The sequence below is a fragment of the Stenella coeruleoalba genome (genome assembly GCF_951394435.1).
Source record: "Stenella coeruleoalba genome assembly, chromosome: 1".
Taxonomy (NCBI): Eukaryota; Metazoa; Chordata; class Mammalia; order Artiodactyla; family Delphinidae; genus Stenella; species Stenella coeruleoalba.
The window spans coordinates 88,690,425-88,706,371 of NC_137169.1; the positions used below are offsets into that span (position 1 = coordinate 88,690,425).

At 35.4% G+C, this 15,947-nt stretch overlaps 1 protein-coding gene across 3 annotated transcripts in view; it reads right to left on the bottom strand.

The window, feature by feature from the left end:
* Positions 1 to 4,989: 4,989 nt before the first annotated feature.
* Positions 4,990 to 15,947, bottom strand: part of DPH5 (diphthamide biosynthesis 5) — a 37,304-nt gene continuing 26,346 nt past the window's right edge. For 2 of the 3 annotated variants that reach the window (XM_079922799.1, XM_079922798.1), the window contains exons 5-9: positions 14,843 to 14,963; positions 14,162 to 14,251; positions 9,901 to 9,940; positions 8,314 to 8,417; positions 4,990 to 6,566 (exon numbers count right to left, since the gene is read on the bottom strand). In XM_079922799.1, the coding sequence (XP_079778925.1) occupies positions 6,343 to 6,566; positions 8,314 to 8,417; positions 9,901 to 9,940; positions 14,162 to 14,251; positions 14,843 to 14,963 (579 nt within the window). In that variant the 3' untranslated portion in view covers positions 4,990 to 6,342. The remainder of the gene's footprint in view (positions 6,567 to 8,313; positions 8,418 to 9,900; positions 9,941 to 14,161; positions 14,252 to 14,842; positions 14,964 to 15,947) is intronic. The other variant, XM_079922800.1, reaches the window with a different exon arrangement.

Genomic DNA, 15,947 nt, shown 5'->3' on the forward strand with positions numbered 1-15,947 from the left:
TGGGCAGAAGGCATGAACAGATGCTTCATTAAATAGGATATAAAATGGTAAATAAGCACATGAAAAGATGTTCAACATCATTAGCCATTAGGAAAATGCAAATTAAAACTAAGATGACATACCACAACACACCTAACAGAATAGCTAAAATAAAAATATTGCCAATATGAAGTGCTGACAAAAATACAGAGCAATGGGCACTCTTACACTGCTTGCAGCAATGCAAAATGACACAGCCACTCTGGAAATCATTTTGGCAGTTTCTTATAAACTTAAATGTACATTTACCATATGACCCAGCAATTGCACACCTGCCTATCTTCTCTAGAGAAATAAAAACTTAACGTACACACAAAAGCCTGTATGTGAATATTTTAACAACTCTATATGTAATTGCTAAAAATTGGAAAAACCCAAATCTCCTTCAAATAGTGAATGGATAAACTACAGTGTATCTATACATGAGACTACTACTTAGCAATAAAAAATAAAAAAGAATGAACTTTTTATACATGCAATAACTTGGATGAATTTTAAAAGCATTTTGTTTTGAAAGAAGCCGGTTTCATTTATATGACATGCTCAAAAAGACAAAAATATAGAGAAAGATCAGCTCAATGGTTACAAGGGATTATAGGTGGGTAGAGGGGTGAATATGAAGGGATAGGGTGAGGGAGTTTTTCTGGGTGATAGAACTATTCTGTATCTGGATTATGAGAGTGATTTCACTGTATGATTGTTTAAAATAGCATTAAAAATAATAGTATTAATAGTATTAAAGGGCTAACAACTATTAAACAAATGATTGTAGTGTTTAGGTGTTTCAACTGAAATGACCAAAACACTGGGATTCCACAATAGTAGACCAAAACCAATAACATTCATCCTTTTTCTGCTGATGAATAGTGTACATTTTTCATTTTACAATTTCATTAAAATTGAGGTTAAATTACATACAGATTAGAGTTACCAGATTTAGCAAATAAAAACACAGGCACTCAATTCAATTTCAATTTCAAACAAATAATCTTTTTTTTTTTTTTAGTATAAATGTGTCCCAAATATTGAATGGGACATATTTGTATTTAAAAAAATTATTCATTGTTTATCTGAAATTCAATTTAAATGCATACCCTGTGTTATCTGGTAATCCTAACACAGAAAAATGCACAGATCCTGAATCTATATAACTGAGTGAATTTTGGTAAATGTTTATACCCATACAACGAAAACCCCATCAAGATACAGAAACTTTTCATGACCCTGGTTCGTTTCTGTCCCCTTTCAGTCACTCTTCACTCTCTCCATAAGTAACCACTGTTTTCTTTTAATTAGTTTTGCCTGTTGCTGTACTTCATATAGATGGAAGTGTACAGTACAATTTTGTGTCTGGTTTCTTTCACCTAACATGTTTTTGAAATTCACTCATGTCTGTGTGTGAGTCAATAGCTCATTCTGTTTTATGGCCAAGTAATATTCCATCGTAAAACACACAATTTTTAAATGCATTCTCTTGTAATGGACACATGGCTTGGTTCCAGTTTGGGGCTATAAATGAATAAATATACAAAGTTATAAACATTCACAGACTATTTTTTGTCAGTATGTTTTCCTTTTTTTTTTTTTTTTTTGCGGTACGTGGGCCTCTCACTGTTTTGTCCTCTCCCGTTGCGGAGCACAGGCTCAGGACGCACAGGCCCAGCGGCCGTGGCCCATGGGCCCAGCCGCTCCGCGGCATGCGGGATCCTCTCGGACCGGGGCACGAACCCGCATCCCCTGCATCGGCAGGCGGACTCACAACCACTGTGCCACCAGGGAAGCCCTTCATTTCTTTTGAGTCAATACGTAGGACTGGTTTTGCTAGTTCAGGGGGCAAGTGTATGTTTAATTTATAAGAAACTGCCAGTTATTTTCCAAAGTAGTTGTGCCGATTTATATTCCTACCAATACTGAGATTTTCAATTACTCCATATCCTGGTAGCTTTCACTACTGTTAGCCTTTAAAAATTCTGACATTCTATTGGCTTTAATTTTCTTTACTGTTTGTCCATTTCCTATTTCACCAATTTCTGCTCTTATGTTCAGTATTTGCTTCCTTCTAGTTAGTGCTTAATACGCTTTTCTTTTTCTAGCTTTCTAAAATGAAAACATTATTGATTTTAAAACTTTCTTTTCTATTCTAAAGCAATAAATTTCTAAGCACTGCACCTGCATAAATTTCGAAGGTCTGCATCCCACAAATTTTCACATTTTATGTTTCTGTTTTTATTCAAAGTAAATACTGTTTTATCTCCAAATATTTGGGACTTTTATAGACATCTTTTTGTCAGCAATTTAAAATTTAATTCCATTGTGGTCAATGGCCAAGCATATGGTCTACTTTGGTGAATGTTTCATATGTGCTTGAAAATAATGTCTAGTCTACCACTGTTAGCTGTAGTGATCAGTTTGACCCAAATTGTTGGTGCTGTCCAATCAATATTTTTACTGGTTTTGTTTACTTCTATCAGTTGCTGAGAGAAGATTGTTAGAATCCCCAACTTTGTAGATTTGTCTATATCGTCCCTCAGTTTTGTCAATTTTTGCCTCATGTATTTTCAAGCTGGTATTCAATGCATACACATTTAGGATATGTCTTCTTCATGAACTGCCCCTTTCCTCTTTATGAAAAGTCTTTCATCTCCAGTATACTCCTTCTTTTGAAGTCCGTTTTGTTTTATGTTAATAGAGCCCCTTGTTTTCTTATGCTTACTGTTTGTATGGTCTATTTTTTCCCCATTCTTCTACTTTCATCCTGTCTTTATATTTCAAGTTTAATGCTTAGAGACATTTAGTTGAGCCTTTAAAAAAAAAAATCTAGTCCTTTTCATCAGACTACCTAATTTACATTTAAGCAATTATTGGTTTGTTTGAATTTAACTCTACCATTCTACTATTTGTTTTCTCTTTGTCCTGTTTTTTGACCTTTATTTCTCCTTTCCTGCTCTCTTTTGGTTAACCATGTATCTTTCAGTATTCAATTTTAATTCCTTAATTTTTTTTTTTACTTCTTCCATGTGTATTTTTTTGATAGTAGTTGACAAGGGATTATAATACATACCCTTACCTTATCAGTCTACTTACAGTTAGTATTCTACTACTTCAAATAAAATGTAACAACCTGCATAATTATAATTATGCAACTGTATAATTCCCTTTACCCCCTGCAACTTGTGTTATTGTTTGCATATATTTTACAGCTACATATATGCCACAATGCTATGTTGTCAGTTGTCTTTTAAAAACATGAAGCAAAGAAAACCTGATAGTCATTTATACTTACATACTTACTATTTCCTTCCTTCTAGCTGATGTCATTTACCTTCAGCCCAAAAATTCTCCCTCGGCTTTCCTCGTAGTGCAGGTCTGCTAGTGACAAATTCTGTTTTCATGAAGATTGCTTTATTTTGCCTTTATTTTTGAAGGAAATTTTTACTGGATATAGAACACTGGATTGATAAAGAGTTTTGTTTTGCTTTTGAATTTGTGTAAAGATTTTGTCTTTCCATTGTCTTATGACCTCCACTATTTCTGATGAGAAGTAGTCAGTTTTTGTTATTCCCTGGTGGGTTGCCCAATACCACTTTTGGTGGCTTTTAAGATTCTCTCTTATCTTTGGTTTTCATCAGTTTTAACTATGATGTGTTAGGAGTGGTTTTCTCTACATTTATTCTGCTTGGAGTTCACTAAATTTATTGGATCCGTATATTCATAGTTTCACCAAACTTGGGTAAATTTTGGCCTTTACCTACTCGTACTTTTTCTACCCTATTTCCTTTCTGTTCTTCTTCTGGGGATCCAGTTACATCTTTGTTGGACTGCTTGATATTGCCCCACATGGCACTGAGGTTCTGTGCTTTTTTTTCCCTCCCTCTAACCTTTTTTCTTTATTCCTCAGATAGATATCAATAATTTCTATTCATCTATCATCTGCACTCTGTTGTTAAGTCCAACCGTTCGGGGATTTTTGTTTGTTTCCAATTCTCTGCTGAGCGTACCATTTATATTAATTCATTACAACCACTTTTTCTTTTCATCCTCAAACATAGTTCTAATAGCTGCTTTGAAATCCTTGTCTGCGAATTCCAATATCTGGATTATGTTGGGATCTCGTTTTACTGTGTGCTTTTCTCTTTTTGACCATAAGTCATATTTTCCTGTTTCATTGCATGCCTCATAATATTTTATAGTATTCTAGGCATTACTGATAGATTGATTCATTTTGTTATGCTCCGGAAGTAATAAGCTTTGTTCTAGCAGGCAGTTAAATTATTGGCTAATCACCTTGATTTTATGGAAGCTTGATTTTACATTATGTTAAAGATTTTGTCTTTAGTTTTAGCACAAATCCTTAGTGCTGGGCACAGCCTTTTCTGATAATACACAACCATTCTAGGGATTTGAGGGAAAGCCTACGGTACTTACCAAGCCTTCTAGCTTGTTGGGATTCAAACTCTGTTTTCTCTTGCAACTGAGAGCAACAATCTCTGCTCAGCTTTTTCAGCCTTCCAGCTACGGCTTTCCACCTGGTTCACTAGAATCTTCCCTGCACATGCACAATGCAGGAGTTAGTCAAAAGACTTAAGAGGAAATCACATGCAGATTGGAAGTCTCCTCCATCAGTGCCACCTTCATTTCTAGAATTTCCTCCTTCAATTTACAGCTCCTCAAGCAGCCCCCAATTCCTCCAATACCTCAAGTCATTAAGAGTGCAACTTTCTCTTCAGTTCTAGCCACCTCCTCACCAGACAGACTGGTGAATGCCCTGAGGGAAAAGTCATATAAGCATAGTTCTCAGGCTGCTTCTGGTCACTCCCCAGTGCCTTTAGACAGTTATTTATTATATTTTTCCAGAGTTTATAATTGGGAGGGTTTGTACATTACAAGCTATTCCACCACTACCAAAACCAGAAGGCCTTCACTTTATAATTCTTCATTGTTTAATTTAACACCTTAGAAAAAAACAATACAGAACTGGTACTTAAATGCCTGTGTTTCTCTCCTCTTTTTCATCCAACATAGTGAAAACAGAATATTTCACATATATTAAAATATCTTTTATCTCAAATGAAATGAAACAACTCAAAATAATCTCTTCTTAATTGATGCTTTCAGAAAGTAGGGAAGTAGTTGCTCAACTTCCTATGAATCTACTGAACAAAGAGTTCAGATAAGTTGATTAGGCCATGAAAACACAATTGACTGACCTTGAACAATGTTGGGGTTAGGGATACTGACCCTCCATGCAGTTGAAAACATCCCTGGTTCCACATCCATGGATTCAACCATCTGAGGATTCAACCAACCATGGATTGTGTAGTACTGCAGTATGTATTTAGCAAAAAAAAATCTGCGTATATGCAGACCTACACAGTTCAAACCTGTGTTGTTCAAGGGTCAACGGTACTCAGAGTTAGACCAACTAAACTAACATGTAGCAAAGCTATTTCTGTTATAAACTGACAAAAGTATGAGACTTCATAGTCATGAAACATAATAAATGGAGTGTGATTTACAACTAGGAAGAAGAATGTGGCTACTTGCATACATACAGAGGCATATTAACTGTTAAGAGATATGATAAATCTTGACCAATCCACTGTTGTTTTCAAACGTAAATTTTTAAAGATTTTATTTTGTAGTCAGCAAGTTTTCCATTTGTCAGCTTGGATGTGAAAGATGCTACTTAAAACCAAACAGCAACTGTACATGGCTGGCTGAACATTTATAATTCAACAATTACATAACCTCCAAAATACAGCAGAATATGAGGCACATAATTAGGACGTCAGCTAAACAAGACAAGGCAATTCAAAAGGATGTCATGTTGTGGCATGTGCTCAGCTGAGCTTTAAGTAAGTAGGACTGTTGGGTGGGGACTTATTCTTCCCACCTCTGTTTATATGCATTAATACCAAATGCTGTCAGGACAACTTATCTTGCAGTCAGGACATCTGACTTTTTAAGAAAGAAGAAAGTTCCACCTTGTATCAACTGATTTCATAAACAAAAATTGCTTTTAAATGGTTCTGTCAATGGATGTCTATCTCTAAGTTTTCCAGCATGGTCTGCTCCATGTATGTACATCCTGAAAAACTGCCAAAATAGCAGCAAAAACTGATGACATCATAGGGAAAAAACTCATTGCCAAAGGAAACCAAGCACTGTTGAGTCAGCATCTTTCTTCTTGGTCACTCGTTTTATACATACTAGGTAAACCAAAAGACCTGTTTGATTTGTTATACAAATATGTGTATGTGCATATATAACTGAAATTAACATCTAACAATAAAATGCCTATGTTCAGAGTCCATCAATGCTTTGGGATTCTGAGCTCTTTTCTGGGATGGAAAACAGACTTAGCATCTCCATCTCCAGTGGATGCAAGCTGCCTCCTGTGATAATCAAGGAATGTAATGGTCCTCCCAAGTCCACAGTACACATTTGCTGCAAAGTGCCTGCTGCAATTTTCTGGTCTTCAGCTCCAACCCTGGCTAAGCCAACACAGAGTGTCTCCTCGGTGACTGCTATTAAAAAAAAAAAAAAAAGATACCACCATTCAATTCAGCAAATGCATTATCCTGAATCCATTCAAACTAACACTAGTACCAAAGTACATTTAAAGAAGACCCAAATATATTACATCTCCTTAGTCACTCATTATGGACTGATTATCTACTGATAATCAGTAGATAGATCAGTAGCACTCATTATCTACTGATTTATCTAAGGCTTTTCTAAATTATTTGCACTACCTGACATATAAAGTAAAGTAGTACTGCCTAACTTTACCCTTTCAGAATTCCTAAGACCTACCTTAGTTTAAATTTTTAGGACTTGCATAATTCCTGTATCCATACTCTATTGCATAGTGTTTGTCTTTAAGTTCCGAGTGAACAATGTTTATTACATGCTTATATTTTAAATAAAACGTTTGAGATATATTCACATTGGCCAAGATATACTGGAAAAACCAGGGGATTATAAGCTAAATACACAGATTTGAGTCTGTGCTTGGCCACCTAACTACGTGACAAACTTCAGTTTTTTTCTTTTTTTTTAGTGGAATACTATCTGTCATAAATGGTGGTTTAAGGACTAAGATAATAGATATGAAAGTACTTAGTAAACTACATAGCCCTTAACAAATAATAGGCATTATGACATTCCTTATGCTTTTTTTTTTTTTGCGGTACGCGGGCCTCGCACTGTTGTGGCCGCTCCTGTTGTGGAGCACAGGCTCCGGATGGACGCACAGGCTCAGCGGCCATGGATCACGGGCCCAGCCGCTCCTCGGCATGTGGGATCTTCCCGGACCGGGGCACAAACCCGTGTCCCCTGCATCGGCAGGCAGACTCTCAACAACTGTGCCACCAGGGAAGCCCCCTTATGCTTTTAAGTTCAAAATAACCAACATTAGTGAACTTTAGTATTATTCACTCTGGCCTGACAGCTGAAGGGCTGACGCTCTTGTGGTTTTATTTAGTTGGGAAAGCTGTCCTGATTGAAAAATGATCAAAATGGGGCAAATGATTTCTACAAGGACAAGCAGGCATGTAAGGAACTCTGTGCATAGGTATGGATATAGAGCACCCTTGCAGATTATTTGTTTCATGACTTTAACAAGGCCTACTGAGGCCAATTTTATTCAAGAATCTCTTCATGTATCTTTTCTATCAAGAAATAGGTGCTCAAAGCCAGTCAGCACCTTACAACAGAATATAATGACAGATTCATTTAAGAACGTCTCAATAAAAACCTACTGACAGTGAAAATTTTATGATATACCACATCTATTAATACTATGTCTAGATATTAGGAATATAAGGATAAATTCTCTTGTCTTTATCCTGAAGAAAACTATACCTGGTCTCATTGTTGAAAATGAGAAAAAGTAGAATAAGTATACTTTTACAGGACAGAGTTTACCATAGACTTGGGCTAAAATGGAAGTTCTGTATTTTACCAAAATATTTATATGTTAACATATTTACATAAAAGCTGATTTATAGTTAATTTGTAAAAAATCCTTACTTTCTAGAATGATATTAATTTTACTAGAAGGAACTCCATTATTTTTCTTTCAGTAGAACATTCAGCTTATGAGATTTAAGGTAATGTTGAAAAAAAGTGACATGGAAAAATGCAATGCAAACACACTGACTCTCACTTCAGTGGTGTTGGTATATATATGTGTGTGTGTGTCAGACGTTACATACACATCTCGGTGTAACAGTAGGGGAATACGAGAGTCCTTTTAAGGTTCTTCAGTACCTGGTTCTTCTCCTCGTATTCGCTGATTCTGAACAATCTCCAGAAGTTGCTGGGCTGCTTGGTTTACACTCATATAATGAGGAGGTTCATAGATCTTTCTTCCCCTGTTAAGTGTAAAACTAGATGCCACTGTTCTTAGCCATGAAATTATATAATACATTTTTAACACAGTTACTCCCCCAGGTATACTCAATTACCATAGTCTACATTATGTTTGAAGCGGTCACTTGTTACCCACTTTAAGTATACATTAAAGCACGGATACAGTGATCATTTTTCTTAAGTTTCTTATGCTTTTTTCATTGTTCTACTTCAAATGCCCTCTCATCTCACTGAAATGCTGGCAGAAATAAAAGTCCAACAACTTAAAAGATAATGTTTAAATCAAAGTTACTTTTATTCAAAGTGATACTTCAGGCAAAAATAATTCAAAATAAGTGGCAATTTGTTCTATACCTTAGTTTAATCAGGTTCTATAGTGTTCATTTTTATTACCATGTTTAAACCACATATCCCTCTTTTCACATCTTCCTCTAAAAAAAGTAAACTAAAGAGATAAATATCTCAAAATCTTAGAGGATAAGATGTTTACTTCCATATGCCTCAAAAGCCTACCACATTTGCCCAATGATCAAAATAAAAACACTGCTTTTGCAGTTTACAAAACAGTTCATATAGATTATTTAACTGACTCTCAGAACAATTCTATAAGTCAGCACTCTCCAAGAGGAATATAAAGCAAGCAGTAAACAGAATTTTAAATTTTCTATAGTCTCTACATTAATAAAAGTAAAAAAAAAGAAAAAATTAACTTTAGTATGTTTATTTAACCCAATAGATCCAGAATGTTATATTTCAACATTTATTCCTATAAAAATTATTAAAGATTGTTTTTGTACTAAGTTTTTGAAATCTGGAATGTATTTTATATATTAGCACATCTTAATTCAAATGTTAAATTTTCATTGGAAATACTTGGTCTGTATTTAGATTTCATAAAATTCATGGTTGTAAAAGTAGATTTACATACTGAATTGTTCTAAATATACTTAAATGTTTTCTATTAACTAAGTTGAGTATGTTTTAACTTAATTAAAATTTAATTATAAATTCAGTTCCTCAGTTACATTAGCCATACATATTTAAAGTGCCCATTAGTTACATGTGGGTAGCAGCTACTGTATGGGACACTGCATCTATAGGCAAAAGGGGTTAGTACTCGCATTATACAAATGAAGAAAATACAGCTCAGAAATGGAAGTAACTTGCCCAAGAGCACATAACTTGCCCAGAGGCCAACTCAAGACTCAAACCTGTGTCTTCTGACTCCCAATTAACTCATTCCACAAATATTTACTGAGTGCCTATCGGGTGCCAACCACTGCTCTCAGTACTGACCCAAGAAATCTATTGCTATTTCCACTCTATCTATCACACTGCTTATCATTTCATAAGATTGAAAGTATTTAATTTTGCACTATTACTGAAAACTGATTTTCAACAATCTTTAGAACTCATGTTATTTAAGTAGAACTTATTGTTCACGGAATTAAAGTAGATGTAAGCATTCTCAGAATAAGAACTTACTTGATTAGATTTTCCAAAGACTGCTCCTTTACTTTGATGTCTGTAGGAAGTAAAAAATAGTTCTCTTTTAATTAACTACTTTATCCAAAATCCTACGTGTAAACTTCAACTGAGTCACCTAAGTTTGTGGTAGACATTATTCTCAAGTCTCCAAAATGCTAATTTGATTGAGTCTATGACAACCGGTCCTCACACTTGTATCTGGCCACTTTTTAAAGGAAATATGAGGAAGAAGGGAAGCTTGTGGTTGTGTAAACGTCATTAGTTAGAAAACAAACATGAAGTTGGCCCTGAGATCATCCTGAAAGGATCGAATTTCCTCTTGGAAAAGAAGACACAGGAAAGAGTTAGATAAATATTGGCATATACACTACCAAACAGCTAATCAACATTTTTGTGTTCATTTCTATTAGGTGGTAACTGCATAGAACCAACTGAAAAGTCTTGTTATGTTCCTCTTCTTACCTATTTTTCAGGCACTAGAATATAAGCTTCAATGCATGTAACATACATAAAAGAAAATTCTTACCACATTTTGAAAAGAGACTTTTGCTTTCTTGTGAATGGTAAGACATGCCTAATAACTTATGAATACTTTAATACCAAGTATTCATACTTTAATTGGGATTTCCTGAGCACTGACTGGTAGCCAGGTACAGGGCTACCACAGCGGCCAAAACCCACGTAGTCTTTGCTCTAATAAAGCCTGACAACGCAAGCATCACAAAGATTTGATCCTTTACGCTTTTTAATCACTGATGCTCAGCTAAACAATTCAGTAGAAGGTAAAAAAGCAGAATCACTCTACATCCTCACAGGAACTCAGCACACAACAGCAAGAGCGACAGCTGCTTCCTGTTCTACATGCTGAAAACAAATGGTTCAGTCAAAGTTTGTTTTTGCAAAAATAAATATAGTGCAACTTAGTGGTCTTTCTGATAGACTTCTACAGCTTTCCCAAGTGATTATAAAAGTTTTTCTCATAAAGGATACTAAGTATTTGCTTGGAAAATACTCCAGAGATAATCCCTACATGTATTTCTAAATGTTCTTGGAACCAGCAGTGAATATATTTTTCAGGTTCGAAATATCATTAATTATTTAATATTTCCAGTTGTCTGGCACATATAGGAAAAAAATGTATATCTATTACTGAAACATGGCCTGCAATACAATTAATGATATATAAGTCGACTTTGAGCTCCTTTACACAGTCGTTGTAATATTTTTTAAAAATTAAACACATTTATTAATGTATTCACCTTGAGCTTCTGAAATGTTGTCATACTTAAGTTTTTAATTTAATATCTTCAATAGTTTTACTTTTTTACTGATATGCTCTACAGAATTTGATTTTAAAAATTAAGAGGGCTGGGAAGAATTTTTACAGGCAAATGCTTTTTAATTGAACATAAGACTGCATTAGTGAACTAATCTCAAGCCAGACCTATCTTGATACTTTTCCCTTGTCTTCACACAGGCCATAATTATTCCTTTCTACTTCTACTTGCTGGAATGTAAGCTTCTCCTATTCATCTTAGTACCAGCACCTAGCATAATGCAAAGTACCTAGTAGATACTCCATAAATTCTACTGAATAAATTTGTTCACATGGCTCTACTACCACCAGCCCATCTTAAACTATCTACCCTTTAAGTAGAATAAAAGTCCCAGCTCCTTCAGAAAGCCTTTACTGACTTCCTCTTAAATGCTCTTTGTCCTCTGAAATAGCCATACAATTAATGCTGTATTTTATTAATCTCTAATTACATTATATATAGCAGTCTTATCCTTCCAAGTAAATTTTAAATTCTCTATGGTTTCATACCATGACATAATCCCTACAGGGCATGGCCCATAGCAGGCATTCAATAAATAGGTACTAATTTGAATAATGAGAATTCCAGGTGATTAAATGATGAGATCTATGGTTTGAGAATTTGGAATCATGATATCTTATACTTCACACCTTGTTCCTGTTTTTGTTAATGGAGCAAGGAAGATATATTGTTTAACCTTGTTTGTCTTTTCCCAGGAAAGCCAAGAAAAGAGGCAGCTCTTAGAGAGAGTTCAAGAGCCAAAGTTCTGGTCTGTCCTTCCTGCCTCTCCATACAATAGAACTTAACTGTTCTATAAACTTTCATGTACACAGCACATTAGTTCCAACTAGATTTCAAAACCCTGAGGGCAGAACCCATGTCTAATACTTCCTTAGTGTTCCAGAAGAACCTAACTCCACATTGGGCATAGAGTAAATACTCAATAAATACTGTAAACTGATTTTCTGTCCTTCCAAAGTTTCCAAAAGATAAATCCTATTTTTCCTCCTTTCCCCCATTTTTTATGATACATGAAGATGTTATCAGGTAGCTTGCCTCTTAAGACTACTTTTCTCCCCGTTCTGTTTTAAAACCTCAGTTCTGTTGTATAAAACACACACACACACACACACACACACACACACACACACACACACACACACACACACACGCTTTTTAGTACCTGAGTTCCAATGAATCCTTATTTTTTATCCCTCAGTTGCATATACTTCTACATCTGCCTTTAATAAAAGTCCATTTAACAGCTGTCCTTCTCACATCCTTCTAGTTTGACTTTCTACCATACTGCTGGCCTTAATTGGATCTAAGTTTAAGATAACATGGATATATCTAATGGCATATTCCACATGAATTAACAAGTGTGTTACAGTTGGCCTGCCAGTAGGAACTACAAAAAAAGGAAAACTAGTATCTTTCCACATGGAAAATCTAAACACAAAACTATAAAGCTAATTAATAATGAATTACTAAACTGCCCTGATAATAAACTAAAATAAGAAAACATTATTATACCAGTTAATTGTGGGATATAGGCATAAGCCAAAAAAATGTTAGAGAAGCATGCATGGCCTGATCTAGATCTAGAATTAATTAGATGTCAATGTTAATGGAGTAAAAGGAATGTATTCTAGCTGGAACTGAATGAGCTAGCAAGACTTAAGTCCCTGCTCTTATGAAGTAGGGAAGAAAACCAACAAGTTAATAAAATAATTCAGATGGATGGTAAGACTTAAAAGAAATAATACAAGGTAATGGGAAAGAGAATCACTGGGGGATACAGGGTGTACCACATCCGATTAGGCAGAATTTCACTTTAGATCAGGAGTCAGTAAACGTGTTCTGTAAAGACGTAGGTAGTAAATATTTTAGGTTCTGAGGGCCACAAGGTCTCTGTCAAAATTACTTATCACTGCCAGTGGAGCATGAAAGCAGCCACAGATAATACATAAATAAAGTAGCATGGCTGTGTTCTAATTAAATTTTATTTATAAAACAGGCAGTAGGCTAGATTTGATCCACGGGTGCTAGTTTGCTAACCCCTGCTGGATAATTTCTGATTTCTACCCTATAAGAAATGCTAACCATTAGTAAAACTTTTCTACAGTCTTCTCTTTTAAAAGAGACATATTGATTGAGGTTCTGATAATGTACAAATTATATATCATTGAATAATAGAGAACTGTCTATATTATACAAATAACCTAAATGCCTTTGGCAAATAGAAGTCTTTTCTAATGTTCTGAATATCTGTACTTACTACAGAGGCCAAAACCATGGGTTCATTCTTTGCCCTGATTCTGTGCTATGTGGCAGACATTCTTCTGCTGTGACTTCACACACAGTATCACTAAAACAGTGCAATTCAATGTATGATCCGAGGACTGATGCCACTATGTGAGAATTCTGTTCCCAATAAATGATAAAAAAAAAAACTACAGGAGTAAGAATAAGTGTTTACAAACACCTACAGTAATTTGACTTTGACACAAAAGATTAGAAACTTAAAAGTAAATAAATATATGTATTTTTACATATATTTATTTTATGTATGTGTGTATATACACACATATCTACACACACACACACACACATACAAATAAAAGAACAAAAATTTGGTCCTTCACCACAAATTGAGAAGTACTGCTCTAAACACTTCCATGAGGCAAGAAAAGATTATTCCTATTTGATAAAAATGAAGGCAAAGGTAAGGACTGTTGACAATATTCTCTAGCTAGTATATAGTAGCACTCAGATTTTGTCTTCTGATCCCAAGTATAAGTGTCATTTCAAAGTTATCAAAGATGCCAGTTATTTCTTTTCTGTTGACTAGCCACAGATTAAAGCTCTGGTTATAGCATTTTTACAATACACACTGTAGAATAGGAACTGACAGCAAATGTGAATCAGTACAATTCCAGTACCTCTGCTGACAAACGCAGCCCATCCCTTCTGAAGCTCTATCAGTACCACCAGCTTAGTGTACAAAGACAGTGATCCCAGCCACTTCCACACTAGGTAGGAAACAGAATTTGGCAGCATAATACAGTGAAAAGAGCTGTGAATAACAGGCTATTTGGATTCTACGAATTCTGCAACTAATAATCTGGGTGACAGTGGGAAAATGATTCAATATCTCTGGGCCTCAATTTCATCTGTAAAATAGGGCTTCAGTAAGATGATGTCAAGAGTCTCTTTCAGATCTATAATTCTGTGATTCTGATAGCATTAATACTGCAGTATTCAAAGGACACCATAAGGAAGACAGGATGGAACGTGGTAAGAATAAATGCTCAATACGTCTACTGAATTGCTGTAAATTGACCAGAACAGGGTCTTACTGGACCAATGGGTAAAAGATGGAATGCTGGCGAGGATCTATTAGGGCGTAAGTAGGCAGCAGCACGAACTATGGCACGTATGTAGGAGTAGCCATGTCGTATTTGGAACAGAAAATTCATTTCTCCACAGAGTACGGGGGAGAGCATGCCATGCAGAGTAGCTAGCCTGTATCCCACAGAACAGTTTCACCTTCACACAAAATCAAAATGAGAACAATATGACAACTCCACATTGTCACCCTAAAGAAACTCCACAGACCTTACCTAGTAAGCATAATGTGTGCATGCCGTTTTGTCTGTTCCTCTTCACTTTGTCAAAAAAGCTTTCTGGTCTCCAAGTGTCTGTCCAAAAAACAACAGACACTGTCTCTCCAAACCTATACAACTAGAAAAAATAAAAACTAAAATTAATTAATGATGGAACAATTCACTAACTACTATTTCATAGACAACAATAAAAATAAAAAGCGAGAACCAAACTTGAGATGGACTGGGTATCAAGACTGTCACACACACACAAAAAAAGGTAATAAAAATTCTCTTTGATCCACAGCAGCTGGTGTCATTCTGATGCGCTTTCAGTTGGATATTTCTAGTATTTATGCATTCAGTATGGGAACATATGTAACTACTTCATGATTTAGCTAGGTAGCTGCTAAAAATACTGAAATACAAAGAAACCAGAAGGAAGCCAAAAAAAAAAAAAAAAAAGACTTTTGAGCAGTCAGAGCACAGTTCACAAAGTTAATATTATCCTCACTTTACAGATGAGTCCACTGTCAAGATCAACTGACTTGCCTAAGGTCACACAGCTAGTTAGTAGTGAAAAAGAAACTCAAACCTAGGTCTGAGGAAAAGCTCCTTTCTACCATGACGTCTCAGTAAAATTCATGCACTGTATACTCACTGCAGCCATATCCCAAAATCTACTCCCTTACTTTACCTACTGTTTATTCCCTCACTATAGAGTTCAGTGATAGGCCTTTTCCCAAACCTCCTCCTTTCCCCCCAAGAGGCTCACCCACTCCACCTGACCACCACACAACCAAGAAGCTTGCTTTGTTCCAACTTGCTTCCAGGCTGACTGCACATCTCACTTAAGTGAGTCCAACTCCAAATCTTATGCTGAGAAAATCTAGTTTTGAATTTTGGTTCCTCAACTTGTTAGCTGTGTGACATTATTCTTTCTAAGTCTTAATCCTTAAAATAGGAACAGTGATAACATATGCCCTTCCAACCCACACGGCTGTATGAATCAAATAACATGTAAAAAGTTATTCAAACTGTGAATAATATGCTTATATTAGTTCTTATCTAGGTACTGCACAAAGGATTTTATTTTCAAAGACTTAATATATGGTAAAACATA